Source organism: Caretta caretta, chromosome 12, assembly GCF_965140235.1.
Source record: "Caretta caretta isolate rCarCar2 chromosome 12, rCarCar1.hap1, whole genome shotgun sequence".
NCBI classification, from domain to species: domain Eukaryota; kingdom Metazoa; phylum Chordata; order Testudines; family Cheloniidae; genus Caretta; species Caretta caretta.
This window is the reverse complement of record NC_134217.1, coordinates 7720508-7746030: the sequence shown is the minus strand read 5'-3', so window position 1 is coordinate 7746030 and position 25523 is coordinate 7720508. Positions and strand designations below refer to the sequence as shown.

The 25523-nt window shown below is 48.7% G+C and overlaps 1 protein-coding gene across 4 annotated transcripts in view; it reads left to right on the top strand.

The window, feature by feature from the left end:
- The window catches only part of LOC125620635 (cell adhesion molecule CEACAM2), a 33999-nt gene extending 23681 nt beyond the window's left edge, over positions 1–10318 (top strand). For 2 of the 4 annotated variants that reach the window (XM_075118328.1, XM_075118326.1), the window contains 4 exons: positions 5052–5363; positions 8153–8266; positions 8735–8781; positions 9333–10318. In XM_075118328.1, the coding sequence (XP_074974429.1) occupies positions 5052–5363; positions 8153–8266; positions 8735–8781; positions 9333–9494 (635 nt within the window). In that variant the 3' untranslated portion in view covers positions 9495–10318. The remainder of the gene's footprint in view (positions 1–5051; positions 5364–8152; positions 8267–8734; positions 8782–9332) is intronic. The other 2 variants (XM_048816607.2, XM_075118327.1) reach the window with 2 other exon arrangements.
- The last annotated feature ends 15205 nt before the right edge of the window (positions 10319–25523 follow it).

Here is a 25523-nt window from a genome sequence, read left to right as displayed (position 1 = left end):
CTCCATCCCATGGGGCAGGCCTCCCTGTTGCAGATGGGTACAGCAGAGGCAGTGCGGAAAGGCAGTATATTGTAGTGGTTCGAGCAGGAGACTAGGAATTAGGTTGTTTTCATTTTATTTCTGACTGTCACAGACTCTCTGTATGACCTCAGGCAAGTCATTTGGTCTCCCTGAGCCTCCGTCTGTAAAATGGAGATAATATTTCCTTTCCCAGATTCTGTCTGTCTTGTCTATTTCGATTTTAAACTCCTTGGGCAGGTACTGGCTCTCTACATCTATGTACACAGCTAGCACAAGATCAGGGTGTGCTTGGCAAATACTCTGAAGCCTGGCATGTCGGGATTCACCTGTGATAGTTCTGAGTCACAACTGGAAATGTCAGCATGGGGCAGTTTAATGCATGTACAGAAATGATGATTTGTTTGTACATGCGAATTCGAGTTTGTTTCCAGACACATTAGTCTGAGGACAATTTGTCCGCAACTCTAAAACAAGAGAAATGGAGTTGGGTTCTCAATTTGCAGTTCCTTTGTCTCCTCTGTTCTACTGAAGCAGCTGATAGAGTGTGCAAACCTCAAAGATCCAAAGACCCGAATCCCATCCCACACTCCAGGCTCGGTAACTGTTCTCAAGCATCTTTCCAACGTCAGCCAGTTTTAATTTCCTCATTGCCATTTGCCCCCTTGTGCTCTAACGCTCCCCAGTAACTATATTGAGCTCAAGTTTCCCTCTCACCCATATCTAAGTGTGTAACACAGGAATCCACTAATTTCTCTGAGCGTCACCATAACCATAGATAACACCATTAATATTATGGTAGGTTTTTTCACCTTTTGAGAGCGCGTGAGATGCGAGCTCAGGGGTGGTGGACAAAGCTCGAAAGATTTGGTGTATTCCTTCACACTCGGGATGCTTATCTGAATATTATCTGATCTGAACTTTTAGGAGGTTGTTTTCAGTCTCTGCAGTTTATAGTTCCCCCTCACTGCCCTCCCACGCTGCAGGGCCCTAGAGCCTGGACCACAGCTCAAGCCCAGAAGTCTACACAGCAATGAAACCGCCCCGCAGCCTCATCCCCGAGAGCTCAAGTTGGCTGGCATGGGCCAGCTGCGGGTTTTTCTTTGCTGTGTCAGCATACCCTAAGTTAGTCCTCTTCCTTCTTCCCTTTCTCCAAGTACACTCAGCTGTCTTTGCTAATCTCTTGGGATGGGTTTGGTGACACCTCCCATTTCTAAACCTCTCCTCCCATGTGAAGGGAAATTGAGCTTCAAAGCCACATTAATGGGAGCCTCATTTCCCCTTGTAGTGATCTGTAAGTGTAGCTGGAAGTGGCATGTACCCAGAATGGTTTTTTGTGGTTCTTCCTCTGTGGCACTAACAAGATAAATTCCTGTTGTTCTCTTCAAAGCACGTATGATTCTAAAAGTTCAGGAATACTCTCCAGAGGGAAAAAATGAAGTCTCCACTGAAATTAGAACACAAGACAGCAAAGAGATCAGATTCACTCATTGTGCGACTCAGAAGAGGAGTTATCATCCCAGCACATGACTAGAGGAATTCTACAGTACATACAGAGCTTGCTATGGCACTTTGCCTCTTCTTCTGTGGAGTCCTGCTTATGACTTTGTATCAAAAGGCTTTATAGGAAAAGACGTTTGAAGATGATGTTTAGGAAGCTGTAATTTTCCTGCTTTTTGTCAATGGCCAGAATTGTTTCTGGGAAACACAGAAATCTTGCTGTGGCTACAAACTGGAGCGCATCAGTTAACTTCTTAACACCTACAGGGGATATTTTAATGGCCAAGCTTCATAAAGGGGCCTGAAATGCTGGAGAGAAAAACTGTTTCTTTAAATACTTCAGCTGATTGACATGTTTCTGCATCAAGGTGAAGTCACTTGTGTTTCTCTCTCTCTGCAGTTGTTGACCTGCTGGTGAATCAGAGCCCTGTCTTTGTCAATGAGGAGGAAGGGAAACAGCTGAACATAGCATGTAGATGCAGGGCTCTGGAGAAACCCGGCACCAAGTACTCTGTTAGATGGTATAAAACAGGGGCTGACGGACACGAGAAGGAGCTGAAAAACTAAGCCGGCTCAGTCACAATAACTCTAGATTTCTCAGCGGGCCTGGCTTCTCTCACCTTGACTAAAGCCAGCATGAGTGATTCTGGGTTCTACGGATGTGACTTCAGCAAAAATGGCCGTGGGAATGGAACCAGAGTTTACCAGGGTAAACAGCAGCATTATCTTCTCTGATCTGCATTGTCAGGATAGTACACTGTGGTCACCACGGACTCACACTTCCCACATGGTAACTGAAACCCCACAGCTACTTCCTAGTCTAGGACAGGGAGATGCAGTGGTATCTCAGAGATAGGCTGTGTGTAAATTATGGAGTGTTCTTGTAGCCGTGTGGGTCCCTGGATATTAGAGAGACAATGTGGGTCAGTGTGAGGGAGTGCACCAGGCCCCAGAAAAGGAGCAGTGAAGGTGGGTCCTCCAGACCTACCTAGAAAGGCTGCAGGGTAGCAGCCAATCAGAGCTCAGCAGGCTCAGTTAAAAGGAACTGCTGGGCCTGAGCAGGTCAGTTCCTGGCAGGGTCCAGAGGAGTAAGGAAGGGTGCTCCTTGATGAAGCTCAAGGGAGAACCAGGAGGTAGGTTCTGGTGGCACTGGCATTTGGTATAGAAAAAGAGGAGTTAAGAACTTCAGCCCTGAGATAAGGGTGAAGTGGAAGGGACTACATGGGAAGCAGCCCAGGGAACAACAGCAGCTTGACAGGAAGCAGCACGTGGCTGCTATTTGTAGAGTCCCTGGCTTGGGACCCGGAGTAGTGGGGGGGGGCTGGGTCAGGGTGGCCAAAGCCCTGAGAAGGGGACAAGTTTATTTAGAAGCCCAAGCACAGAGCTGGAATTTAAAGGGCTGAAGACCCCACAGAGGGCCATTTGCTGGACTTTGTTACCCCAGAAGAGTACTGAACTTGAAGGCGTGACCTAGCTGGGGCAATAAGAACTGATAAGGCAAAGAGTCTCTAGGGAGAAAGCCCGGGGGGCACCGCCCTATACCAGAGCAGGCACTCCTAGTTCCACCACCTATCCTATGCCAATGAGCACTGTTAGCTATGTCGGCAGGAGAAGCTCTCCTGCGGTCATAGTGCTCTCCACACCTACACTTTTGCTGGTAAAATTTTTGTCAGTCACGGGTGTGAAAAAAATATCCCCTTAATCGACATAAGTTTCATGTTGATGACGACTTATGATGACATAAGTTTCATCAGCAAAAGTGGTAATGTAGACAAAGGTTAAGTTTCCCAAAGCTGAAGATGAGCTCTGAGTAAGTTCAAAAACCTTGTCTCTCTCAAGTTGTCCCAGTAAAAGATATTACCTCACCCACCTTATGGGTAAGTACTAACATTTTAATAGTGACCATGAGAAAATAGTTTATTATATTACTGCCTATTCAGAATTCTCATGTTACTAGAATATTAAATTGTCTGGCTTCTCACCTGCCGCTGTTGAACAGACCCATAATCTACACAGTAATTTTGTCATTGTGGTGTTGGTGGGGGAATTCCTGACTCCAGCTCTGTTGAAGCATTTCTGAATATTTGCCACTGGCCTTCGTTAAATAAGGCTGTATAGATGTATTGAGCTTGGCATGCTGCCCTATTATTCTTATAAGTCTGTATATACCAGGGCTTCTGCTGCATTGGGTTGCTATTGACTAACCAATGTCTCATCTGGAGGAATTGCCAACCCTGCAGCTCCTTAAAGGTCTTTAAATGATCATTGGGGCGTGGGGGGACTTGGGATGGGAATAGAGGACTCTTCTCTATCCCCTGCTTCCCCATCATTGATTTGACTCCAATTAGCGAGGCTGAATTGCCCAAGAGTATTGACTAGTCATATGTCAATGGATGACATTTTAGTCTAGCTGCTAGATTCTTTGCGTAACATCATTTGCCAGTGATCGTTCCTGTGAATATCTGTAATATATGGACCTTAAGCACCACAATGGAGCGGGGGTTCCTGTTCTATATGGATCCATAATGGGGCATTATGAGCTATGCCCACGTACCACTGGGGCTGACTTAAGAGGAAGAATGTATTACAATGCCTAATACAATCCTTCTTTGCTTGCAGGAAGGTATTGTTTTTCCATGGATATCAGAGCTCCACGTTTAAACGTGAGGTCTAATTTTTTTTAAGTAAAAAGCATGAACAAGAAGGGATGGGGCCAGAGGGACATTGGAAAAGCTTCCCCTTCGTTCTGATCTCTTGATGCTGTAGGAAGCAAGGGGTCAGGATTTCTTTTGATCATGTGAGTCAGTAGCTTCCCTCTGCCCAAAAATCAAAACAAAACTTAGATCCACAACCAAAAACGGGAAGAACTTCCAGGGTAGTGCAGTTTGTTTTGGATGATGGTGAGTAAATTGGGTTGAAATAGCAAGACCAGAGCATTTGAGAACATTTCAATGAATGTTCTGTACTGGTAAGTCCTGCTTGCAAAGAGTGTCCTTCACATCAGATCTGTGAGCCAAATCCTCAGCTGACACCAAAGGAGTGATGCTGATTTACACGAGAAAAGGCTCTGGTTCTGGAACTTCACAACCAGGATAGGAAGAAACCCTGAATGAGGCTGTCACAGAGAGTTTCTTAAATTACCCCCACCCCAGGTGCGAGGGCTGTAGCAAGAACTCCTCCCGAGCCTCTGAGTGTGAAAAACAGAACCTATTTTCTACGAAAGACCTGTAATTCTAGCCACACCGAAACACAAGGCACCCAAGAATCTCAACATGCTTCTTGATTAAAGAGGAACCAAAAGCAAACAAATGAGAACAAATTACTGGCAGAGCCCTGCAGAAACACTCTCCACGCACAGTAGCAATCTTGCTTCCTCCCATTGGAGATCTTGCCCAGTCATCTTTATCCATGACATTTAAAATATATGTGTATATATAATTTTATATAAATCATATGTGTATATATACACACACACCAATCCACTGAAATGTTCCTGCACCAAGGTACAGTCACTTGTGCTTCTCTCTTTGCAGCTGTTGACCTGCTGGTGAATCAGACGCCTGCCGTAATGAATGGATTAGAAGGAAAAAAGCTCACTATAGAGTGTAGGTTCAAGGTGGTGAAAGACTCCAGCACCATGTACAGTGTTACGTGGTATAAGAAGGGGGCTGATGGACACGAGAACGAGCTGAAGAATGGAACAGGCATTGTCACAACAGTCCTAGACTCCTCAAAGGGCCTGGCCTCTCTCACCTTGATCAAAATCAATAGGAATGACTCCGGGCTCTACAGATGTGACTTTGGTAAAAATGGTGTTGGAAATGGATCCAGAGTGACCATCCAGGGTAAATAGCAGCATTGTCCTCTCAGATCTTCACTGTATTTCCTAGGGAAGAATAAGGACCAGGAAAGGAAGAGCTAATGCTAATACTTTGCATGGTGTGATAGTGATTGGACAGGAGTTGCTGGCAAATAGAAGGAGAAGGCAAAGCTATGGAAAGATTTGCAGTGAGAAGTCAGTGATTCCCGGTGGCTTTCCAGATCCTGCCCATCTCTTTTTCCTTTCTTTTTCTTTTTCTTTTTTTTGTCATTCAAGTACTTGCAACCCTCCCCTTTTCCTGATGTCCCTTGCACAACAGCACAGCATTGCTGCCCACCAGAATTCTCTGAGCCATGTGGTGACGGGCGAATCACAAAAGGTTCAGAGGTTCGGAGAAGCACCTCCAGGTTCAGAAGCTCTTCTCGCCCATGTTGAACAGTCAATTTCACCATGATAGGCTCTCTTGTAAGAAGATTTCCAGTGTTTCCACATTTTGAGCAGGATGGAAATGCCTCTCAGTATATTGCTGGTTCTGCTTTCAGTCTTGGACAAAAACAAGAAGTGTCTAGACAGAGGACAGTCCTAAAAACCCACTCACTGCAGTACCACTATTGTAAACTGCCGTGGTTTGGACCATAACTGTAGAATACTGTATTTTTTTTTTTTTTAAAATAAGAGAAATCTTGTGGATCCTCAGCACAGGTTCCAGTTTGATTCTGGGTGAGGGTGTAAGCAAGTCCGTACTTTATCCTAACTGATTAGCCCATTGCAAATATCATCTTCTGACAAATGAATCCACCAGGATGGTGTCAGTTATCATTCTTCCAGTAGTGGTGGAGCAGAGACCCGGCTTCCCTTTTCTCCTTTGGCTGTTCTGCTGCGGGATGCCTCAGGTAGTGGTGGTCTAGTGACCTAGCTCACAGCATCTAGGACAGAGGATGTGGAAAAAGCTAATGTACTCAATGCTTTTTTTGCCTCTGTTTTCACTAACAAGGTCAGCTCCCAGACTGCTACGCTGGGCATCACAAAATGGGGAAGAGATGGCCAGCCCTCTGTGGAGATAGAGGTGGTTAGGGACTTTTTAGAAAAGCTGGACGTGCACAAGTCCATGGGGCCGGACGAGTTGCATCCGAGAGTGCTGAAGGAACTGGCGGCTGTGATTGCAGAGCCATTGGCCATTATCTTTGAAAACTCGTGGCGAACCGGGGAAGTCCCGGATGACTGGAAAAAGGCTAATGTAGTGCCAATCTTTAAAAAAGGGAAGAAGGAGGATCCTGGGAACTACAGGCCAGTCAGCCTCACTTCAGTCCCTGGAAAAATCATGGAGCAGGTCCTCAAAGAATCAATCCTGAAGCACTTGCATGAGAGGAAAGTGATCAGGAACAGCCAGCATGGATTCACCAAGGGAAGGTCATGCCTGACTAATCTAATCGCCTTCTATGATGAGATTACTGGTTCTGTGGATGAAGGGAAAGCAATGGATGTATTGTTTCTTGACTTTAGCAAAGCTTTTGACACGGTCTCCCACAGTATTCTTGTCAGCAAGTTAAGGAAGTATGGGCTGGATGAATGCACTACAAGGTGGGTAGAAAGCTGGCTAGATTGTCGGGCTCAACGGGTAGTGATCAATGGCTCCATGTCTAGTTGGCAGCCGGTATCAAGTGGAGTGCCCCAAGGGTCGGTCCTGGGGCCGGTTTTGTTCAATATCTTCATAAATGATCTGGAGGATGGTGTGGATTGCACTCTCAGCAAATTTGCGGATGATACTAAACTGGGAGGAGTGGTAGATACGCTGGAGGGGAGGGATAGGATACAGAAGGACCTAGACAAATTGGAGGATTGGGCCAAAAGAAATCTGATGAGGTTCAATAAGGATAAGTGCAGGGTCCTGCACTTAGGACGGAAGAACCCAATGCACAGCTACAGACTAGGGACCGAATGGCTAGGCAGCAGTTCTGCGGAAAAGGACCTAGGGGTGACAGTGGACGAGAAGCTGGATATGAGTCAGCAGTGTGCCCTTGTTGCCAAGAAGGCCAATGGCATTTTGGGATGTATAAGTAGGGGCATAGCGAGCAGATCGAGGGACGTGATCGTTCCCCTCTATTCGACATTGGTGAGGCCTCATCTGGAGTACTGTGTCCAGTTTTGGGCCCCACACTTCAAGAAGGATGTGGATAAATTGGAGAGAGTCCAGCGAAGGGCAACAAAAATGATTAGGGGTCTGGAACATATGAGTTATGAGGAGAGGCTGAGGGAGCTGGGATTGTTTAGCCTGCAGAAGAGAAGAATGAGGGGGGATTTGATAGCTGTTTTCAACTACCTGAAAGGGGGTTCCAAAGAGGATGGCTCTAGACTGTTCTCAATGGTATCAGATGACAGAACGAGGAGTAATGGTCTCAAGTTACAGTGGGGGAGGTTTAGATTGGATATTAGGAAAAACTTTTTCACTAAGAGGGTGGTGAAACACTGGAATGCGTTACCTAGGGAGGTGGTAGAATCTCCTTCCTTAGAGGTTTTTAAGGTCAGGCTTGACAAAGCCCTGGCTGGGATGATTTAACTGGGAATCGGTCCTGCTTTGAGCAGGGGGTTGGACTAGATGACCTTCTGGGGTCCCTTCCAACCCTTATATTCTATGATTCTATGATCTTCCCCTGCCACTCTCCAGCAGGACTCCTGTAGAGGTGGTAATGCATGACCCAACCTGTGTTGTCTTTCCCTAGAACTAGTGGTGATGGGAGTGCAATAACTCAACTTGCCCTGCCTCTGTAGCGCCTGTCTAGTAGGACAGCAGCTAATGAATGTTTCTTTCAACAGCACATTACCAATGGCTAATGAGCTCTTACATTGTTGCTGGAGCTGCGGCTGGGACAATTCTCTTCTTGCTGGTGCTCGGTATCCTTTTGTGGAGATGGAGACAGTGCTCCAAAGGTAAGATTTACTTGGACAATAAATGCAAGCAATTTCTGTATGAAGGGAGCTCATAGGATGCCGATAGATTCTTCTTTGTGTCCTTCCTTTAGCTGAATAAGGAGTAATTTGGGGAATTTTTGGCCGTGAATGTACAGCAGCGGTGGTGAACAGGCAGCCCTAGTTAGTGAAGTCTCATACCTAAGCACAGATACCGCCTGGGCAATGGTAGGACTATTCTATGTCTCCTCCCTGACCTGAGGAAGCACCTCAAGGTGTGAAAGGTGGATTCAGTCTCCACGTCTATTCCACCTTTGGCTGGATTGCCAACAAAGCCGCCAATTATTGGCAATTGCTTGGTGGGAACGTGTGGGATGTAGATACTGCTCCACTATGAACTAACTAGACTGACAACTACCTCCTTCATTGAAGTGACCCAAAGGTCATCAGAGAATTACCAGCTTGGCCACAACTTCATTTTTTTTCCAGAACCACTTCAAAGCAGGTCAGAGGCAGAGATGACTCAGATGGAGACGGTGAGTTGGAGAGCTTATCGTAAGAGCTGCATTTAATTTTTCTCTCTAGCATAGGGGTATTGAGCATCAACTCCAGGAATACAAGGTAATAAAGAAATCGGTTCTCCTTTTATAGACTGCTCCAAGAACTTCAGAGTAACAGAAAATGCAGCACTAGTCCTGAATAGGATCAGGGGTGGTACGACATTTAAAAAGCTAGAGGGGAATCAAGAATTAATTAGCCTTAGAGCAAAGATAAAGAGCACATAAATTAGCGATTGCGCAGGATCTTCAGTGATAATAGAGAATGCAGCATTGGTTCCAGGCAGTTGGACTGGGAAGTTCAAGGCAGGGGGAATCTTATGCAGCTCCAGAAACCTCAAAATACTGGAGAATGCTGCATTTGTTCCATGAACTTTAGAGGTATCTCATAATCAGAATACAGCTTCCTAAAAAGTCAGCACACCCTTTTATAGTGCCTGTGTCAGTGGAAGATAGTCTAGCATTATAACAGTATGATATGGGCATGAAAGGAACGAGCAGTCTTCACTCATTTTCCTCTTGCTTTGCAGTCTTCCCCTCCACCAGCCGATGAGGTGACTTACGTTGACTTGAACTTCCACAAAAGGGACGCAAAAGCGGAGGAAGATGTTGTTTACACGGAAGTGAAGATACGGCCAAAACAGAGAGATGACAATGTCATCTACGCAAAAGTCAACCCTCATCATCGCTAGGGGAAGAGCTAGTGGGAATTAACAGAGGGGTGACCAGTATTTCACGTCTGTTAAATGCAAGTCTCCATGAAACAACGAATTAGCTCTTAGTAAATGATGGTCCTTGGAGATCAAAGTCCTCTAGTTATGAACAGAACAGGCAGCAATGCAAGATTCCCTCGTTTCCTGCTCCACCAACATGCCTCAACTCTGATGTGGAGAGACCAATTCTGTGAGCAAATGGCGAGTTCTTCTAACCCACCTACTCTTGGCCTATGTGCCGTGATTGTAGCCAGGAAATGGGCCGGGCTGTGGACAGTGGTTCACTAGGAACTGAGTCGAGACCAGAAATTCATTTAACGAACTCACCAGCCATCAGAGTGTTGCAACTTTTAGTTGCTATTTACCAGCACTGTATTTGAACAAGTGACCGAGAGCCAAGCCCTTGAGCCACCCAAGTATGGAATATGTTGCCATCTTGTTGCGGGAAGCCCTGTCCTCCAGTGAAGGTGCCAAGTGTGCTGAATGAGGAAGGAAAAGCCTCCGAAGAGCCATGCTCCCTACACTGAAGAATGTACAGTAATGCTGAAAATGCTCAAGAGCAATTTCCCATACTTTCATGAATAAGACTGACACGATTGTTTCATCTTTCTAAGCACAAAGTAGGTTTCTCTGTTGGGAGTGAATTAAGCTTCCCTGGATTCCACCCACTTAAGAGCCAAACAACAACAATATGAATTGCTTTGCAAGCAGATTTTAAATATTAACTAAAGCTTTTACAGCAAGTTTAGCTCAGGATTAAGTGTGTGCAATTGCACTGATATAAATGGAGTTATACCTACTTACACCAGGAATGGATTTGTCCCCTTGTGTCTGCGTGGCTTTATTGTAAATTTAAAAAGGAAATGTGTAATTTAAAAAAAAACATGCCATCATTTCTAGCGGTTTAAGTAGATTGTGCTTTTGAAAATATCCCCAATAATTTTAGATAAACCCCCAGAAAAAATAACCAAAGGGGCTGTTGGGCTCCCAAAAATGGAGAGACCCCAAAAAATCAACAGGAGTGCCTTTTAAAGTCTCCCCATAATGCATTGATTTTTTATGACTTCTGCAGATGAATGAGATATAACCCGTGCAGACCACAACTCGTGGATGGCCATAAGGATACAACCAGAAGAAACAGCACCGCAACCGTGTGAACACCTGTAGAATGTTCTGCTTATTATTAATACCTGTGTAACCCTTCTGCCCATCAGAATTGGCAGCAACAAGGGCCGGGTTCAATATCTAGGGGATCCATTCCAATAACGCAATGCAAAACTGGCTCGAGCTCCCACCCAGTGACCTGGGACAAATATATACTACCCCCGCTGGGCACCTCCAAGAGGCAATACTTCCCCTCTTGCAAGCACAGAGTCTGAGTGTGGCAAAAAAGCCTTTTAATAACAGAGAGAAACAATGTGGCATTGTGTTGGGGAAACACCACCAACAGGATTCACAACACAACCCATGAGCAAAAACCCACCCCAAGCAAATTGAGTCGTGTCCTTTCCCTTTGGTTCTTGAGTCCAGCAACCCGAAATCACCCAAAAGTCCAATGACCCAAAAGTCTCTGTCCCTGGTCAGGGCAGCCCCAGAGTTTGAAAGTTTAACTGCAGAGCTTTACCTCCCAACCTGGGTGGAGATGGGGGGGGGGGGGGGAGCGATGTAAGGGGCACCTTATATGATCTGAAGCTGACTGCCCCACAGCTCCATAGGGCTCCGCGCCGCTCCACCAGCTCCGCATCCCACAAGCAGCTCCCGCCGCCCCACGAACTGCTCCACAATAGATCTTCAGGCTCCCCCACTACTTAACACAACGCTCAGTGATTTCAGCTCTTAGTCAGTTCAGCTCTTTGGTGAATTCAGCTTGTACTAGGGGAGCCTCAGTGCTGGTGCACCATTAGCCCAAAGTGAGCTCAGCAGCCTGTAACTAGACTCCTAATAGAATAAAAATTAGCTCTGATATTCCACAGTAGAGAGAAGAGGAAGTGCAATTAGCATGTAAGGCCCTCACCAAGGGATCTATGCCACTGAGTATTAATACTTATCACAATCTCTCTCAATTCACAGAGTTTTGGAACCCATGACCCTTGCCTAGCGAGTGCTACTTAGTTGATGGTGAGTCCCTCCATCATAACAAAAGGCCAAGTACAGTTCCAAGCACAGTTCCCATAATCAGGGTAATAACAATTTATTCTTCCTGCCCTAATAACAGAGACACTGGGGATCCCACAGCAGCCAAAGTGACCATTTGGGCAGCTATGGCCTCATTCTAGGCAGGGTGGCTGTGCCTATGCAAATGAGATCAGCCCCTGAAGTTCTTTTCTACAACTTGCCACACCTCACCAGCAGGTGTCAGGGTGAAGCTCATCCTGACTCTGCTTACACCTGCATCAATTCATTATTAACTAAGACATGGCATCAGCCATTTTCAAGACTGAACTCCCAAAAGAAAAGGCAGCTATCAAATTGCATAAGGGGCTTGGGCCCCTTATGTGGGGTAGGTCTTTAGCCACATCAGTTTCATGAATGCGAATGATGGGTTATTCAGTGGTAACTGTTGTTCATTGGGTATATCACCTCTGCAGATCCACCCAGGGCAAATCTGCAGAGGCAGTCCTTCCAGAAGAAGAATTGGGTGACTAATTACCCATCACCAACACCACATATGCTGGGTGGAGACCAAATTCAAGCCTGGCTGAAGTCATTAAGTTTTTCACACATTTACACCAAGACTGTACATGTGCCTTACAATATAGATAAGAATGACCATGCTGGGTCAGATCAATGGTTCATCTAGCCCAGTGTCCTGTCTTTGACCAGTGCCAGATGCTTCAGAGGGAATGAACAGTACAGGGCAATTTCAAGTGATCTATCCCCTGTTGTCTAGTCCCCCCTTATGACAGTTGGAGGTTGAGAGACACCACACTGAATGACTAAGCTGTATACAGAATATACAGTGGTTGCCCTAAACACTACAGCTTACAGCGGAATTACTGCTGATGGTTTAGGCCATTGCTGTGCAACACTGCATAGACTTCTTACCACACCAAATACTTCCACTTAAGGGCTTCTTAAAATGCCTCAAATGCCACAAGATTGGAAATAGCCAACTTCGGTTATGGACAAGACAGTGCGTTATTCTTATTTTTGCCATTAGCAAAAGCCAGATCCTGCTCAGCAAAGACTACTGCTGTTTGCTGTGGGAAAGTGAAGTTTATGAGTCACCGTGAAAGGGGGAAGTAAAGTCAAAGGGTAAATTCCTGCTGCTGCCAGGGCTTTTTTAGTCTTAACTGAACCAGAATCTGTATCAGCCTATCTGAAGAGGGAGAGTTTGGCAAGAAATCAGAAGTTGAGCAATGTTGATGAAAACAACTAACTAGAAAAAAAAATTCTTTTATTTTTGGTCTTTCTTCTTTCCACTAGGAAATTAATTATGCCATTATTTTAAAAAGCAGCATATTTGAATAAAATGTAGGATTTCTAAAAAGTCCAGTGTGAGTTTTAGGCACAACTCTCAGTGAAAGCCAAGGGAGCTGAGCACCAAGCTACATTATATCCCGTTGACATCCCCAGGCTAAGGCCAAAGCTACGTACATTGACTGTAGTTTGGGTCAGAGCCTCCATGGAGTCATAACTGACGAGGATCTGGTTCCATAACATTTAAAGAGGATTTTGTAAACAAGACGCTTTCTAAATGCTCTCGGACAGAGGTGCCCGTAACCATCATCGTGGATCTACTGGTGTGGCAGGATTTTTTGGCTTCCAAGGTCTCACAGAAACTATGATCTGCCAACCTTTAAAAGTAACACAGAGGCAAATGAAAATGAACACACTGCAAGTGTGCAGAGATCTTGCTGCATATCCAGCTGATTGTCTAAAACAGGGGTGGGCAAACTACAGCCCGCAGGCCGTGTCCAGCCCATCAGAACTTTTAATCCATCCCTTGAGCTCCCACCAGGCAGCGGGGTTGGGGTCTTGCCCCGCTCTGGTGCTCCAACTGGAGAATGGGGTTGGGAACTTTCCGCACGGCTCCTGGGCAAAAATCAAGGATATTCCTTCGATTGCAAGTTCCCCAGAGTGGAGAATCTCATCTGCATAGTCTCTGTCTGCCTGCCTGTAAAAGTTCCTGCCCTGGAGTCAATTCACAGGCTATCCCTGCTTCTCCCACACTGTGGGTGTTTCTGTTGCGGGCAGTAGACAGGTTGGTAGGAGACATCAGCTGGTTTCCTGTACCTTTACCTGCTCTTTGCCTCTGCTGCTGCCCTTACCTAGAGGATGAGGCTGCTCAAAAGTGAAACCAGAGGGAGGAGTTTTCACACCTTCTCCTGACATCTGTGCTTTCTCCTCCTTTTGGGTTCTCCGCCCTGTGCACCCCGACCCTCTCCCGAAGCACTGGCCCGGGCTGCTGCCTTTTTCACAAAGGCCTTGACTCCACTGAGCTGTATCAGGTTTTGCTCTGGCATCCAAGAGGGGGAGGGGAGAAGAAGAGTTAGAGGTTGAGCAGAGTCCCATGCACTGAACAGCAGGAACTCGCCAGGCCTTGGCATGCCCTCACCCTTATTCACAAGCAGAAATGACTGGGACCTGCTGACAGTGTGGGGGGGCACAGAGTGAGGGCAGCGGCTTCAGCAGATGTTACTGAGCATGCTCAGTACAAACCAAGCAGCAAATCTGGGGGGCATGTGACCCCGTGTGCCACCCCCCCCGCCATACGTCACCAGTGATATCGGAACAATTTGTATAGTGGGGGGGCTGAAAGCCATTGAACAAAACTGTAAACCCCATATGTGATGGAAACCACTTCAAGCCAGGGGGTGTTGTCACACCCCCCCCCCAGCACCCCTAGTTCCAGCACCCCTGCGCATGGCCTCTGTTCACAGGGTATAAAAGGAGCAGGGTGTGGGCAGATAGTCACATATGAGAACACACTCATTCCACATCATGTTAATGAGGCAGAGACTGGGAAGAGCTGGAATCAGCGCTCATTTCCGGTGAAGAACATCACCCTTATTGAAGTATAGGTAGTACTGATCCTAAATGAATAGCTTATGTGCCAGTAGGTGGCGCTTTTTGCCTTGACTGTCTCCTAATACACACACAGCTGGGCGAGGTGATGTCTTTTCCTGGACCAACGTCTGCTGGTGAGAGAGAGAGACGAGCGTTCCAGTTGCACCAAGCTCTTCCTCGGGCCTGGGCAAGGTGCTGAGAGTGTCACCGCAAACAACAAGAGCAAACCGATAGTTTAGCATAAGCAGTTAGCACAGATTCTAAGGGACCGGTCAATTGTCTTTTATTGGACCAACTTCTGTTGGTGAGAAAGCGAGGCACAGTCCCCCCAGAATATGTGGTGAAGAAGAGCTCTGGGTAGTTCCAAAACTTTTGTCTCTCACCAACAGAAGCTGAGCGGATAAAAGATATGACCTCACCTGCCTTGTCTCGCTGATACCCTGGGACCCGCGTGGCTACACCAACGCTGCCTACACGTCGCGTTTGTACAGCGCTCCGGTAAAAGGGGAGCACGGAGCTAAGTGCACAGCTGGCTACTGCAGCTGGGTAGGAAGGACTCGGCAGCTACAGAGCAGCTCTTCCAAAAAGGCAGGCTCAAGTTCTCCTGTCCCATTACACATGCAGCGCCCTGCACTGGGAGGGCGATAAGCACAGATCCTCCAAGGCGCTTAGCCACCTAATGCCCAGCGAAATCACTGGGCGTTAGGCACCTGCAACCTTGGAGGATCTGGGCCTGAACGCTTGCGAGCAGGCTTTGCCCTTCTGGCATAGGTTCTCCTTTGGAGTGACACTGTTGCCGTGATATTACCACTGTAATGAAGGATGGTTGGCTATTCGCGTTCTCGCTCTTACCGACATAGCTATGACCGTGTAGCCATTTTGTTCCTGATCCAGCAATTTTATGAAACTTCACTGACGTTATTTGTTCAATTGCACTTTTCTTTGTTAGAGAACAGACGTCAATGGGCTCTGAGAGCTAACTTGCTTATATTTCCTGTGTGAAGTGAGCTGTAGCTCACGAAAGCTCATGCTCAAATAAATTGGTTAGTCTCTAAGGTGCCACAAGTACTCCTTTTCTTTTTATTAAAAAAACAGCGGATACAGCGGAAGAAGTAAAAAGAAGAAATGTTTGTGATTGCCCGGAAAGGCTTCTTTCAAGCAGTAATCTACGGGGAGTAGGAGGATGAGGATACAGGCCTCATAGGGGACTACAGCGGGATCCACTCCCCACCCTCCCACCCTGCCCCGGACCACGTTCTGAAAATGCCTAGGGCAAGTTGGCACTAGGGGTGGCAGGTTTGTGTAATTTTTGGTGGTGCCCAGAATGGGTCCCGCCCCCACACATACCTGCCTTGTAAGCCGATATATATATTTTAAAATAATGTAAAAATTTGAGGGCTCTGGGTGGACTGGGGATGACGGGTTTGGGCTGTGGGAGGGGGCTCAGGGCTAGGGCAGAGGGTTGAGGTGCGGGGCTGAGGACTGCGGGATGGGGCTGGGTACGAGGGGTTCATGGTGCAGGAGGGGGCTTAGGGTTGGGGCAGAGGGTTGGAGTGCGGGGGAGGGGGGTGAGAGCTCTGGCTGCGGGTGGTGGGGGATGAGGAGTTTGGGGTGCAGGCAGGCTGCCCCTGGCTGGGGAAAGAGAGGAGGACACTCACCTTGCATCACTGTCACTGCATGTGCTCCTAAGGCCCCTCTCAGGTCCTGGAAGCCCCCTCGAATCCCCTATCATAGGTGCAGGGCTGGGGGCTGCCATCACATGTGTGTCTTCTCCCCTACTGTAGCCTCACTGGAGGGTGGGGGATGGGGCTGCCCCTTGCCCAGCATAGGGCAGGAGCAGTGACTGTAGGCGGGAGTTGGAGGGGACTGTGCTGGTGGAAGGTCCTGCCGGAAAAGGGAAGGGTCCATCAGAGGGGGAAGGGCAGGGGCAGCATGGGGCAGCCTGGGGCAGCCTGCCCTGGCACGAGTGTTGGGGGATGCTAGGACCCTGCGGCGGCAGTTGATGCCAGGAGCTGGCAGAGCAGAGGGGCAGGGGCAGGGGCAACTGATGATGGACGGACAAAACTGACTCAGAGCTGATGCTAAGAGTGAATATGCAGCCAGGGTTGAAGCTTAGATATAGACATTAGGGCAATGTCTAATTTGCCCTCTCTGAGCAGCCTCAGACCTGGATGCATAATGGGTGAAATCCTGACCTTATTGAAGTCAGTTGGAATTTATAAACTCCGGAGGTTGGAGGTTTATAAACTCCGTACAGACAGCCGGATCCCACCCATGTGCAGACTGGTCCTGGTTCCCAGCATGCAAGGGAAATCAGGGATGCGATATACGCATGTATCTTGGCACAGCAGGGAGGCAAAGGATGACATCTGCCTGTGCCAAGGGACACCATCACACCCTGTCCAGCTGCTGGAAAAGCTCCTGAGGGAACATTGGCACACACCCGGGGGCTGAAGTAGGGGGATGGTGGTAGTGGTTCAGACAGGTGCAGTGGCCACGGTAGCAAATGGACCCCAAACTTGTTTGGCTACCAGCTCTCTCAGTCTCTCCATTAGGGAATGCCCCCTTCCCTATGGTGTGCCGTCTGCTCCATGAACGGGTTCATCGGTGTGTAATGGCATGGCACCCACCTCTCATGGGCGCCCCCTTCTGGTTGGGTGTGTCTGCAACCTTTAAATAGTCCCAGCCCTGGTATCAGGCCGTACCTCCAAGGCTTCCTCCCTGGAGGCAAAGGTTTCGCCCTTTTGGTCTACTCTGGCCCCAGCTGGGCCACAAAGTAGCTCAGTTCCCCTTCTGGGGGTTTCTCACTGTCTGACTGTAAGCCAATTCCACAGTGGCCTATTGGAGGGTTGGGGGAGACCCAGGCCCACCCACTACTCTGGGTCCCAGTCCAGGGATCTTAAGAATGGCAGCCACATGCCACCGTGTCCCTTTAACTACACTGCTTTCAGTTCCCTGGACCACTTTCCCATGGCCCCAGCCTTTGCCAAAGCTTCACCCTTACCTCAGGGCTCACCTAAGTTCAGGCCCAGCAGCCAGCCAGGAGCCCTTTCTCGCTCCCCCAGTCCCTGCCAGCACTGAGCTCTCTGTGGTGCTGCAGTTCCCTCTGGCCAGCCAGGAGCACCCTGTGCCCTCCTCTAGCTCCAGCAATCCTGCCTCTGTGCCTGCCTAACAACAGGGGAAAGCGCAGGGAAAGAAAGAGACACTGCTCCTTTATTTGGTTCCCTGGAGCTTCGGAGCCAAGCCACAAGCCCCTCACCTCTCCAGAGCAAAGGGACGTCACACTGTGTTTATCCAACTGCCAGACCGGCTTCCTTACGCACCCTCATTTCCGAACTTGTGCAGCATGGCTCAGTGCGGGGAGAAGCCAGACACCAGGGACGGGGTAGTAGGATTTCGTAATCTTCCAAGGGAGAAAGGACGGCTGGGACTAACGTTTTCTCAGATAACCAGTGTCCGCTTTCCCTCCCTGGACCTAACTCCACCTCTGTTCTGTGCAGCTCCTCTTTGTAAGTGGATAGAAAGAGTGCAGCAGGGGAGGCGGGGGGAGAGAAGTGAAACACCGAAACTGAAAGGACAAAGGAAACGGCTATTAGACAAACAACTGTACGTTTTCTACAACGGTCCCTCCCTCAATGGGAACTCTTCTAAACCCGCCCCCTCCCTTCGCCCAGTCTGTGCAGCCCCAGGATGTCACCGCCAGCGTGCTGGCCAAGAAATGCCCAGACAGCTGGGCACGATTGTTCATTAATAATCTGCTTTATAGCTTCTGCGAAAGGTATAATAATGGTTGATTGGAAATCAATAAAATCATTGATCTATAGCCGCATCATGCTCAGGGGCCATTTAAGGACTGAAGTGGAGTCGGGCTTAAAATCAGGAATGTAGCACCAGAGCAAGAAGGATATTGGGGTGGGGGGTCCATTGAAACTTACCAGTTCTAGGTTCTCCTTGGGCTTGTTGCGGGGGGCGGGGGGGGGCTTCCTCATCCACCTTCTCTGGGTAGAGGTGCAGAATCACATGGTCCTCATCCTCCGGCTCTTCCAGTCCTCTCCTCTGCAGCTCCTGCTGCCTCCTTGCCCTGGCCCTCATCAGCATCCCGTCAGCCAATGAGGCCGCAGGGCTGAGGAAGGGGTCGTGAGCTGTGGACTGGGAGCCCTTGACAGCACCGGGTCCAGGTCGTCATAGAGGGGGCATGGACGATGACGAGCCCTCCCGCAGCAACTGCTGGAGGCTTTTGCTCTCTGCTGCAGGAGCCTCAAGTGTTTGACTTGCTCCAGCCTCCCTGGAGAGTCCTGATACAGGCGAATGCTCCTGCTGCTCTGGGCAACGTCGGGGAGGATGGTGTACTCCGACCGCACACTGATCAGCAGCACGCACGCGTGGTCGGTGAGCCAGGTGGCTGCTCTTGGAGGATCCAGGTTCACCTGTACTGATCAAAAGAGTGCAGCGGAAAGCTGATGTGATCAGCACAGTTCATGCCTACGGGTGAAAACGAGGGACTTGGCCCTTTATAGATTGGGTAAGGACCAGGCAGAAAAGGATTCAGTGCATTGTGGGGCTGGCGGTGGAGGACGATTGAAACAAGAGATCTGGTATACTCCCTTCCCGCCCCCCCACCTCCCATCCATGCTGCCAGTTGGCATGGGAACGGGGCCAGGCCACAGCCGGAGGCATGTACACCACACCCCTCAGGTGGCCTAGCTCCCTCGCTCTCTGTTTCCTGCAGACACTAGGTTCTGGGCGACAATGGGGGGTGATTGCAAAACCACAGGCCTAGACACGGAAGACAGCCCCTAGTGTAGATCTCGCCTTAGTCTGTCTGAAGTAACGTGAGATTTCCTTTTGCCCATCTGCACTGCCTTCCTCTTGACAGGTGTGGCATACTTCGTTGCCTCCATTGTGACAGCTGACACCTGTTGCATTGCTCACATCTACACACGCAGGGCCAACAGTGCTGCCTTCTTCCCAAACACTATCACCAGGGACATTCCCTGTCACATCGGCTCTCCTCTTCCCTTCACAGCTGTGACCCCTTGCTTTGCTTACCCTCCATTTGGGGCATTGCTTATTTACCAGTGGATGCCGCACTGCTCTTCTTGTTAAGTAAAACATACTCTTCCTTTTAAACTTACATTGCCAGGTATTAGTCATTTCCTATGTAGAGTTAAGTTGCATCATTTTGTATGAAGGGACCTCACATCGGTGCACCTGGGTCTGCCATCTCCTGGACGTGGTGGCATGTATTAGGCATCAGGGATTTCCATTCTTAATCATGGATTTAATACCGCAGCTACCAAGGCCTTCCATATGCAGGCAGCATGTCAGTCTGAGGGACTGATGGGCCAACAGCAGAACTGCCCACCCAAACCCTTCATGATCTTTGGGGGCTCAGATAAGATAGGATTCAGGTGTGACCCATGGCTGGGTTTGGGGTTTAGTTTTGCAGAAGGGAATAGAACCTGATGAGATTTTCAAAAGCAAAGTTAAACCTACCCCTCCATTTTGCTCGTTCTTTGTACTACAACCCCTCTGCACCACTCTTTGGGAATGACACCTGTATTTTAAATGGTATATTTTTTATTCGGGACCCCGATCCATGCCCCGTCTGAGAGGACACAACTGGAATAGAAATTACTCAGACCTTGCAGAGGGAGATTCAGGGCCACGGGCATTGCTGGTCTGATACGTTCAAACTTTGGGAAGACTGGGTTAGATGCATCCGATGAAGTGAGCTGTAGCTCACGAAAGCTCATGCTCAAATAAATTGGTTAGTCTCTAAGGTGCCACAAGTCCTCCTTTTCTTTTTGGGTTAGTAAAGAGTTTTCTAGAGAAGAGAGGAAGTTTAAAAAATTTATTCAACCGCAATATTTTTAAATTCACCGTGTGATTTGAGAACGTTCAGTGTGACAGAATAGGGAAGTGGGCAGGGGATACTAGCAGGAAATTCACACGTGGAACAAAGAATCTGCAGAAAAAAATACCATAGAGCAGAGGAGAGTTCCCAAGAGCCAGCGCGGAAAGGGGACGGGGAGAGAGAGTGCAACAATGGCTCTGGTGTTACCTCAGACAATGAGCTGCAAGAAATAAGAGCACCAGCTGTTTTAGCAGCAGATCGGACACCTCCTCAATTAGGGACCCTGACAGTGCTGCCCAGGGAAAGGTTCTCTAAGGAACATGAGAGCCCAGCTGGAAAGGTTTCAGAGGAACAGCCGTGTTAGTCTGTATTCGCAAAAAGAAAAGGAGTACTTGTGGCACCTTAGAGACTAACCAATTTATTTGAGCATGAGCTTTCGTGAGCCACAGGCTCTCTCTGCTTTGGCCACTTCTCCTGTCTCTGAGGATGGGTGAGTTTGTGGGGTTTGACGCTTTCAGAGGAGCGAGTGTTTGGAGGGAAAGGAGGGATGAACTGTAACAAATATTTCTATGGAATTAAAGGGCGTAGAGAGGTAACGACTGTGGTATTGGTTTTGGTCTGAGCATCACCATTAAAAAAATCAATTGACAGCATTTTCTTCTTATGCCAGGTCTACACTAGAAACTCTTGCCAGGACAGCACTGTCAATGAGAGGTGTGATTTTTATGAAGATGCTCTGTATCAGCAAAAGCCCCAGTGTAGATGTGATACCAGCTGGAAAGTGCTGTTCCCAGAGTAACTTATTTTGATGAAGGAACTGGTGTGAGCTGGATTTAGCAAGAGCACTTTCCCCCTCTGCCATAAGCCGTGTCTCCTCGAGGAGGGTTTGCTGGTATAGTTAGAGTCGCAAAGCTTTTCTCGCACAGACCAGGTCATAGCTTAAAAAACAACGTACTGATCTGAATTCCCGGCTGGCAGAACTCCACTGACGTCTGTGGACACAAATCAGTGGCCGCTGTGTCAGAAAAGCTGGTAAAGAAGCTGTTTTATGATCACCCTAGATTCTGCCACTCCTGCTCGTGCTGAGGAGCCCCATTGTGAACGATTCCACCTTGCCCCAGAGTCCCCTTTTGCAGCTAACTCCAGGGTTCCCATCCCACTTCCCCTGCCAGCACCCTAAGGCAGGGTCCCCAAACTTTTTCCATTGCACCCCCGTACCCAGATGGAACGTGTCTGGGTCCTCTCCAGGAATCGTGGTTGGGAGCCACAGCTGGGAGCGGAGAGCTGAGCTGCAATCGGGGCCGGGAGCCAAGGCCGGGGTCGGAGCTGCAGCTGGGGCTGGGAGTGGAGCCATGGTTGTGGCCCAGGCTGCAGGGCTGGGAGTTGGGGGCTGAAGCCGGGGCTGCGGCTGGGGATAAGGCTCAGAGTGGACCTGCCCCTGGGGCTGGGAGTGGGGCTGCAGCCAGGGCCCTAGCTGTGGCTGGGGAGCGCCCCCTCCCTGACCCCCATGGGGACTGGCCTTGGCCCCACCTAGCCCCTCCTGCCGAACATTCCTGTACAGTTTGGGGCCCAGGGCCCTAGCTGTGGCTGGGGAGCGCCCCCTCCCTGAACCCCATGGGGGCTGGCCTTGGCCCCACCTAGCCCCTCCCGCCGAACATTCCTGTATAGTTTGGGGCCCAGGGCCCTAGCTGTGGCTGGGGAGCGCCCCCTCCCTGAACCCCATGGGGGCTGGCCTTGGCCCCACCTAGCCCCTCCTGCCGAACATTCCTGTACAGTTTGGGGCCCACTGCCCTAAGGACCCCACGACAGGCTCCCTGGCCTCAGTACCACCCTGCTTGGGACCACTTTATATCACAGTCACAGTGCATTGACCTGTAACAAGCCTCCCTCACTGCCCCCGTTCCGTTAACCGTTCCTCTCAGACAGGCCACGCTCTCCGCATGGTTCTGCGGCCCAGTGCCGTCAGCTGCTCACGGTTTTGTAGACACCATCGTTTCTCGTGCTCTTGCTGACGTCGAACCTCTTGCTCACCTTGCACCAGAAGTGAACCAGAATCGGGCTCTGTTCCTTTGGCCAGCTAGCGGCGAGCTTGATGTGATGCTCCTTAGTACTGGCCATAGCCAATGCACACTGGGGTTGATTGTGTCTCCAGGTGAGCAGTCCACGTAGAAATGAAGGGTTAAACGCCAGGCAGCTGCATCTGGACCAGGAGGTTGCTTCTGGTTCCCTGGAAGCAAAAGGGAAGTTTGGGGACGGAAGGGCTGAGAAGCACAGCCCCATGGGGTTGTGGGATAGTGTTGGTGGATCCTCCAGACCAGAGTCTGGTGACCCAGACTTCAGCTGCATCCAGACTGCAACACTCCTGGGCTTTGACCTGTGTCACAGTGGGACTCAGGCTCTGACTCACCCCCTAGCAGGGTCTGTGAGCCAGAGTCAGACATATTTCTGTGGGAATGGAAGGGGGGCTTGGGCTTAAACCTGAGTCAGAGCCCGGGCTTGGTGTGCTGTGTAGACATGACCTGGGGTACAATTGGTGTTAAGATCTCAATCAGGCCTGTGCTTCTTTGGGCAGACACTGTGAACCTGACACCGCCCCCCCTCCCCCGCCCCGCGTCTAAGCCTGCATCTTGTGTCATCATTTGCACCTGTGCAAAGGAAACAAAGCAGAATTGCTGTATTTTACACACACTTTGCACAGTAGAACTGACTGCACAAGGTGCAGCAGAATAATGGCCTGTGTTTCAGGCATTCATAGTTTCATAGATTTTTAAGGCCAGGGAGGGACCATTATGAACATCTACACTGACCTCCTGCATAACACAGGTCATAGAATCTCACTTCGTAATTCCTGCATCAAGCCCAGAACTTCTTTGAGCTAAATCACATTAGAAGCAAGAAGACCAAGGACAGGGCAGGCCCATTACTCAATGGGGGAGAAGGGGGGTGGGGAGAACAGTAACAGAAAGTGTGGAAATGGCAGAAGTGCTAAACAACTTTTTTGTTTCAGTTTTCACCAAAAAGGTTAGTAGTGATTGGACGTCTAACATAGTGAATGCCAGTGAACATGAGGTAGGATCTAAGGCTAAAATAGGGAAAGAACAAGTTAAAAATTACTTAGACAAGTTAGATGTCTTCAGGTCATAACTATGGTATAGTTATAGAGAGGTATAGAGAGGTATAACTATGGGATGGAGGGACTAAAGAAAGAGCTGGTAAATGAGAGCGATGTGATCACAACCCTGCATTTGTCAATGGACATGAGGTAGGATCTAAGGCTAAAATAGGGAAAGAACAAGTTAAAAATTACTTAGACAAGTTAGATGTCTTCAGGTCATAACTATGGTATAAAGAAAAGGAGTACTTGTGGCACCTTAGAGACTAACCAATTTATTTGAGCATGAGCTTTCGTGAGCCACAGCTCACTTCATCAGATGTTTACCGTGGAAACTGCAGCAGACTTTATATACACACAGAAATCATGAAACAATACCTCCTCCCACCCCACTGTCCTGCTGGTAATAGCTTATCTAAAGTGATCAACAGGTGGGCCATTTCCAGCACAAATCCAGGTTTTCTCACCCTCCACCCCCCCACACAAATTCACTCTCCTGCTGGTGCTAGCCCATCCAAAGTGACAACTCTTTACATAATCAAGTCGGGCTATTTCCTGCATAGATCCAGGTTCTCTCACTTCCCCCCCACCCCCATACACACACAAACTCACTCTCCTGCTGGTCTAAACTGACCACTCTCCAAGTTTAAATCCAAGTTAAACTAGAATATCGGGGGGGGGGGGGCAGGAAAAAACAAGAGGAAACAGGCTACCTTGCATAATGACTTAGCCACTCCCAGTCTCTATTTAAGCCTAAATTAATAGTATCCAATTTGCAAATGAATTCCAATTCAGCAGTTTCTCGCTGGAGTCTGGATTTGAAGTTTTTTTGTTTTAAGATAGCGACCTTCATGTCTGTGATTGCGTGACCAGAGAGATTGAAGTGTTCTCCGACTGGTTTATGAATGTTATAATTCTTGACATCTGATTTGTGTCCATTTATTCTTTTACGTAGAGACTGTCCAGCTTGACCAATGTACATGGCAGAGGGGCATTGCTGGCACATGATGGCATATATCACATTGGTGGATGTGCAGGTGAACGAGCCTCTGATAGTGTGGCTGATGTTATTAGGCCCTGTGATGGTGTCCCCTGAATAGATATGTGGGCACAATTGGCAACGGGCTTTGTTGCAAGGATAAGTTCCTGGGTTAGTGGTTCTGTTGTGTGGTATGTGGTTGTTGGTGAGTATTTGCTTCAGGTTGCGGGGCTGTCTGTAGGCAAGGACTGGCCTGTCTCCCAAGACTTGTGAGAGTGTTGGGTCATCCTTTAGGATAGGTTGTAGATCCTTAATAATGCGTTGGAGGGGTTTTAGTTGGGGGCTGAAGGTGACCGCTAGTGGCGTTCTGTTATTTTCTTTGTTAGGCCTGTCCTGTAGTAGGTGACTTCTGGGAACTCTTCTGGCTCTATCAATCTGTTTCTTTACTTCTGCAGGTGGGTATTGTAGTTGTAAGAAAGCTTGACAGAGATCTTGTAGGTGTTTGTCTCTGTCTGAGGGGTTGGAGCAAATGCGGTTGTATCGCAGAGCTTGGCTGTAGACGATGGATCGTGTGGTGTGGTCAGGGTGAAAGCTGGAGGCATGCAGGTAGGAATAGCGGTCAGTAGGTTTCCGGTATAGGGTGGTGTTTATGTGGCCATTGTTTATTAGCACTGTAGTGTCCAGGAAGTGGATCTCTTGTGTGGACTGGACCAGGCTGAGGTTGGTGGTGGGATGGAAATTGATCTAAAGTGTAATTTGACTCATTTGAGAGTTCAGAGCCAGCCAGAGCCTTCCCCCTACAGCTCCCCTGGTGGGATGGGGGGCAAGTCACTTTGCCCAGATGAGGAGGTGGTGACAATGAAATGCGACTGTTGTGATGCAGTGATTGTTGGGTCGGTCACCAGGGGCTGCAGCATTTCACACCAGGATGTCGCCCAGAGCACATGGCTGCTGCCTGTTGGTCTGAGTACAGGGACCGGGGTGATAGAGTTGGAACTTCTCGGACCAACCTGCTTCCATTGCTAAAGAAGGGAACGTGACTAAGGAAGC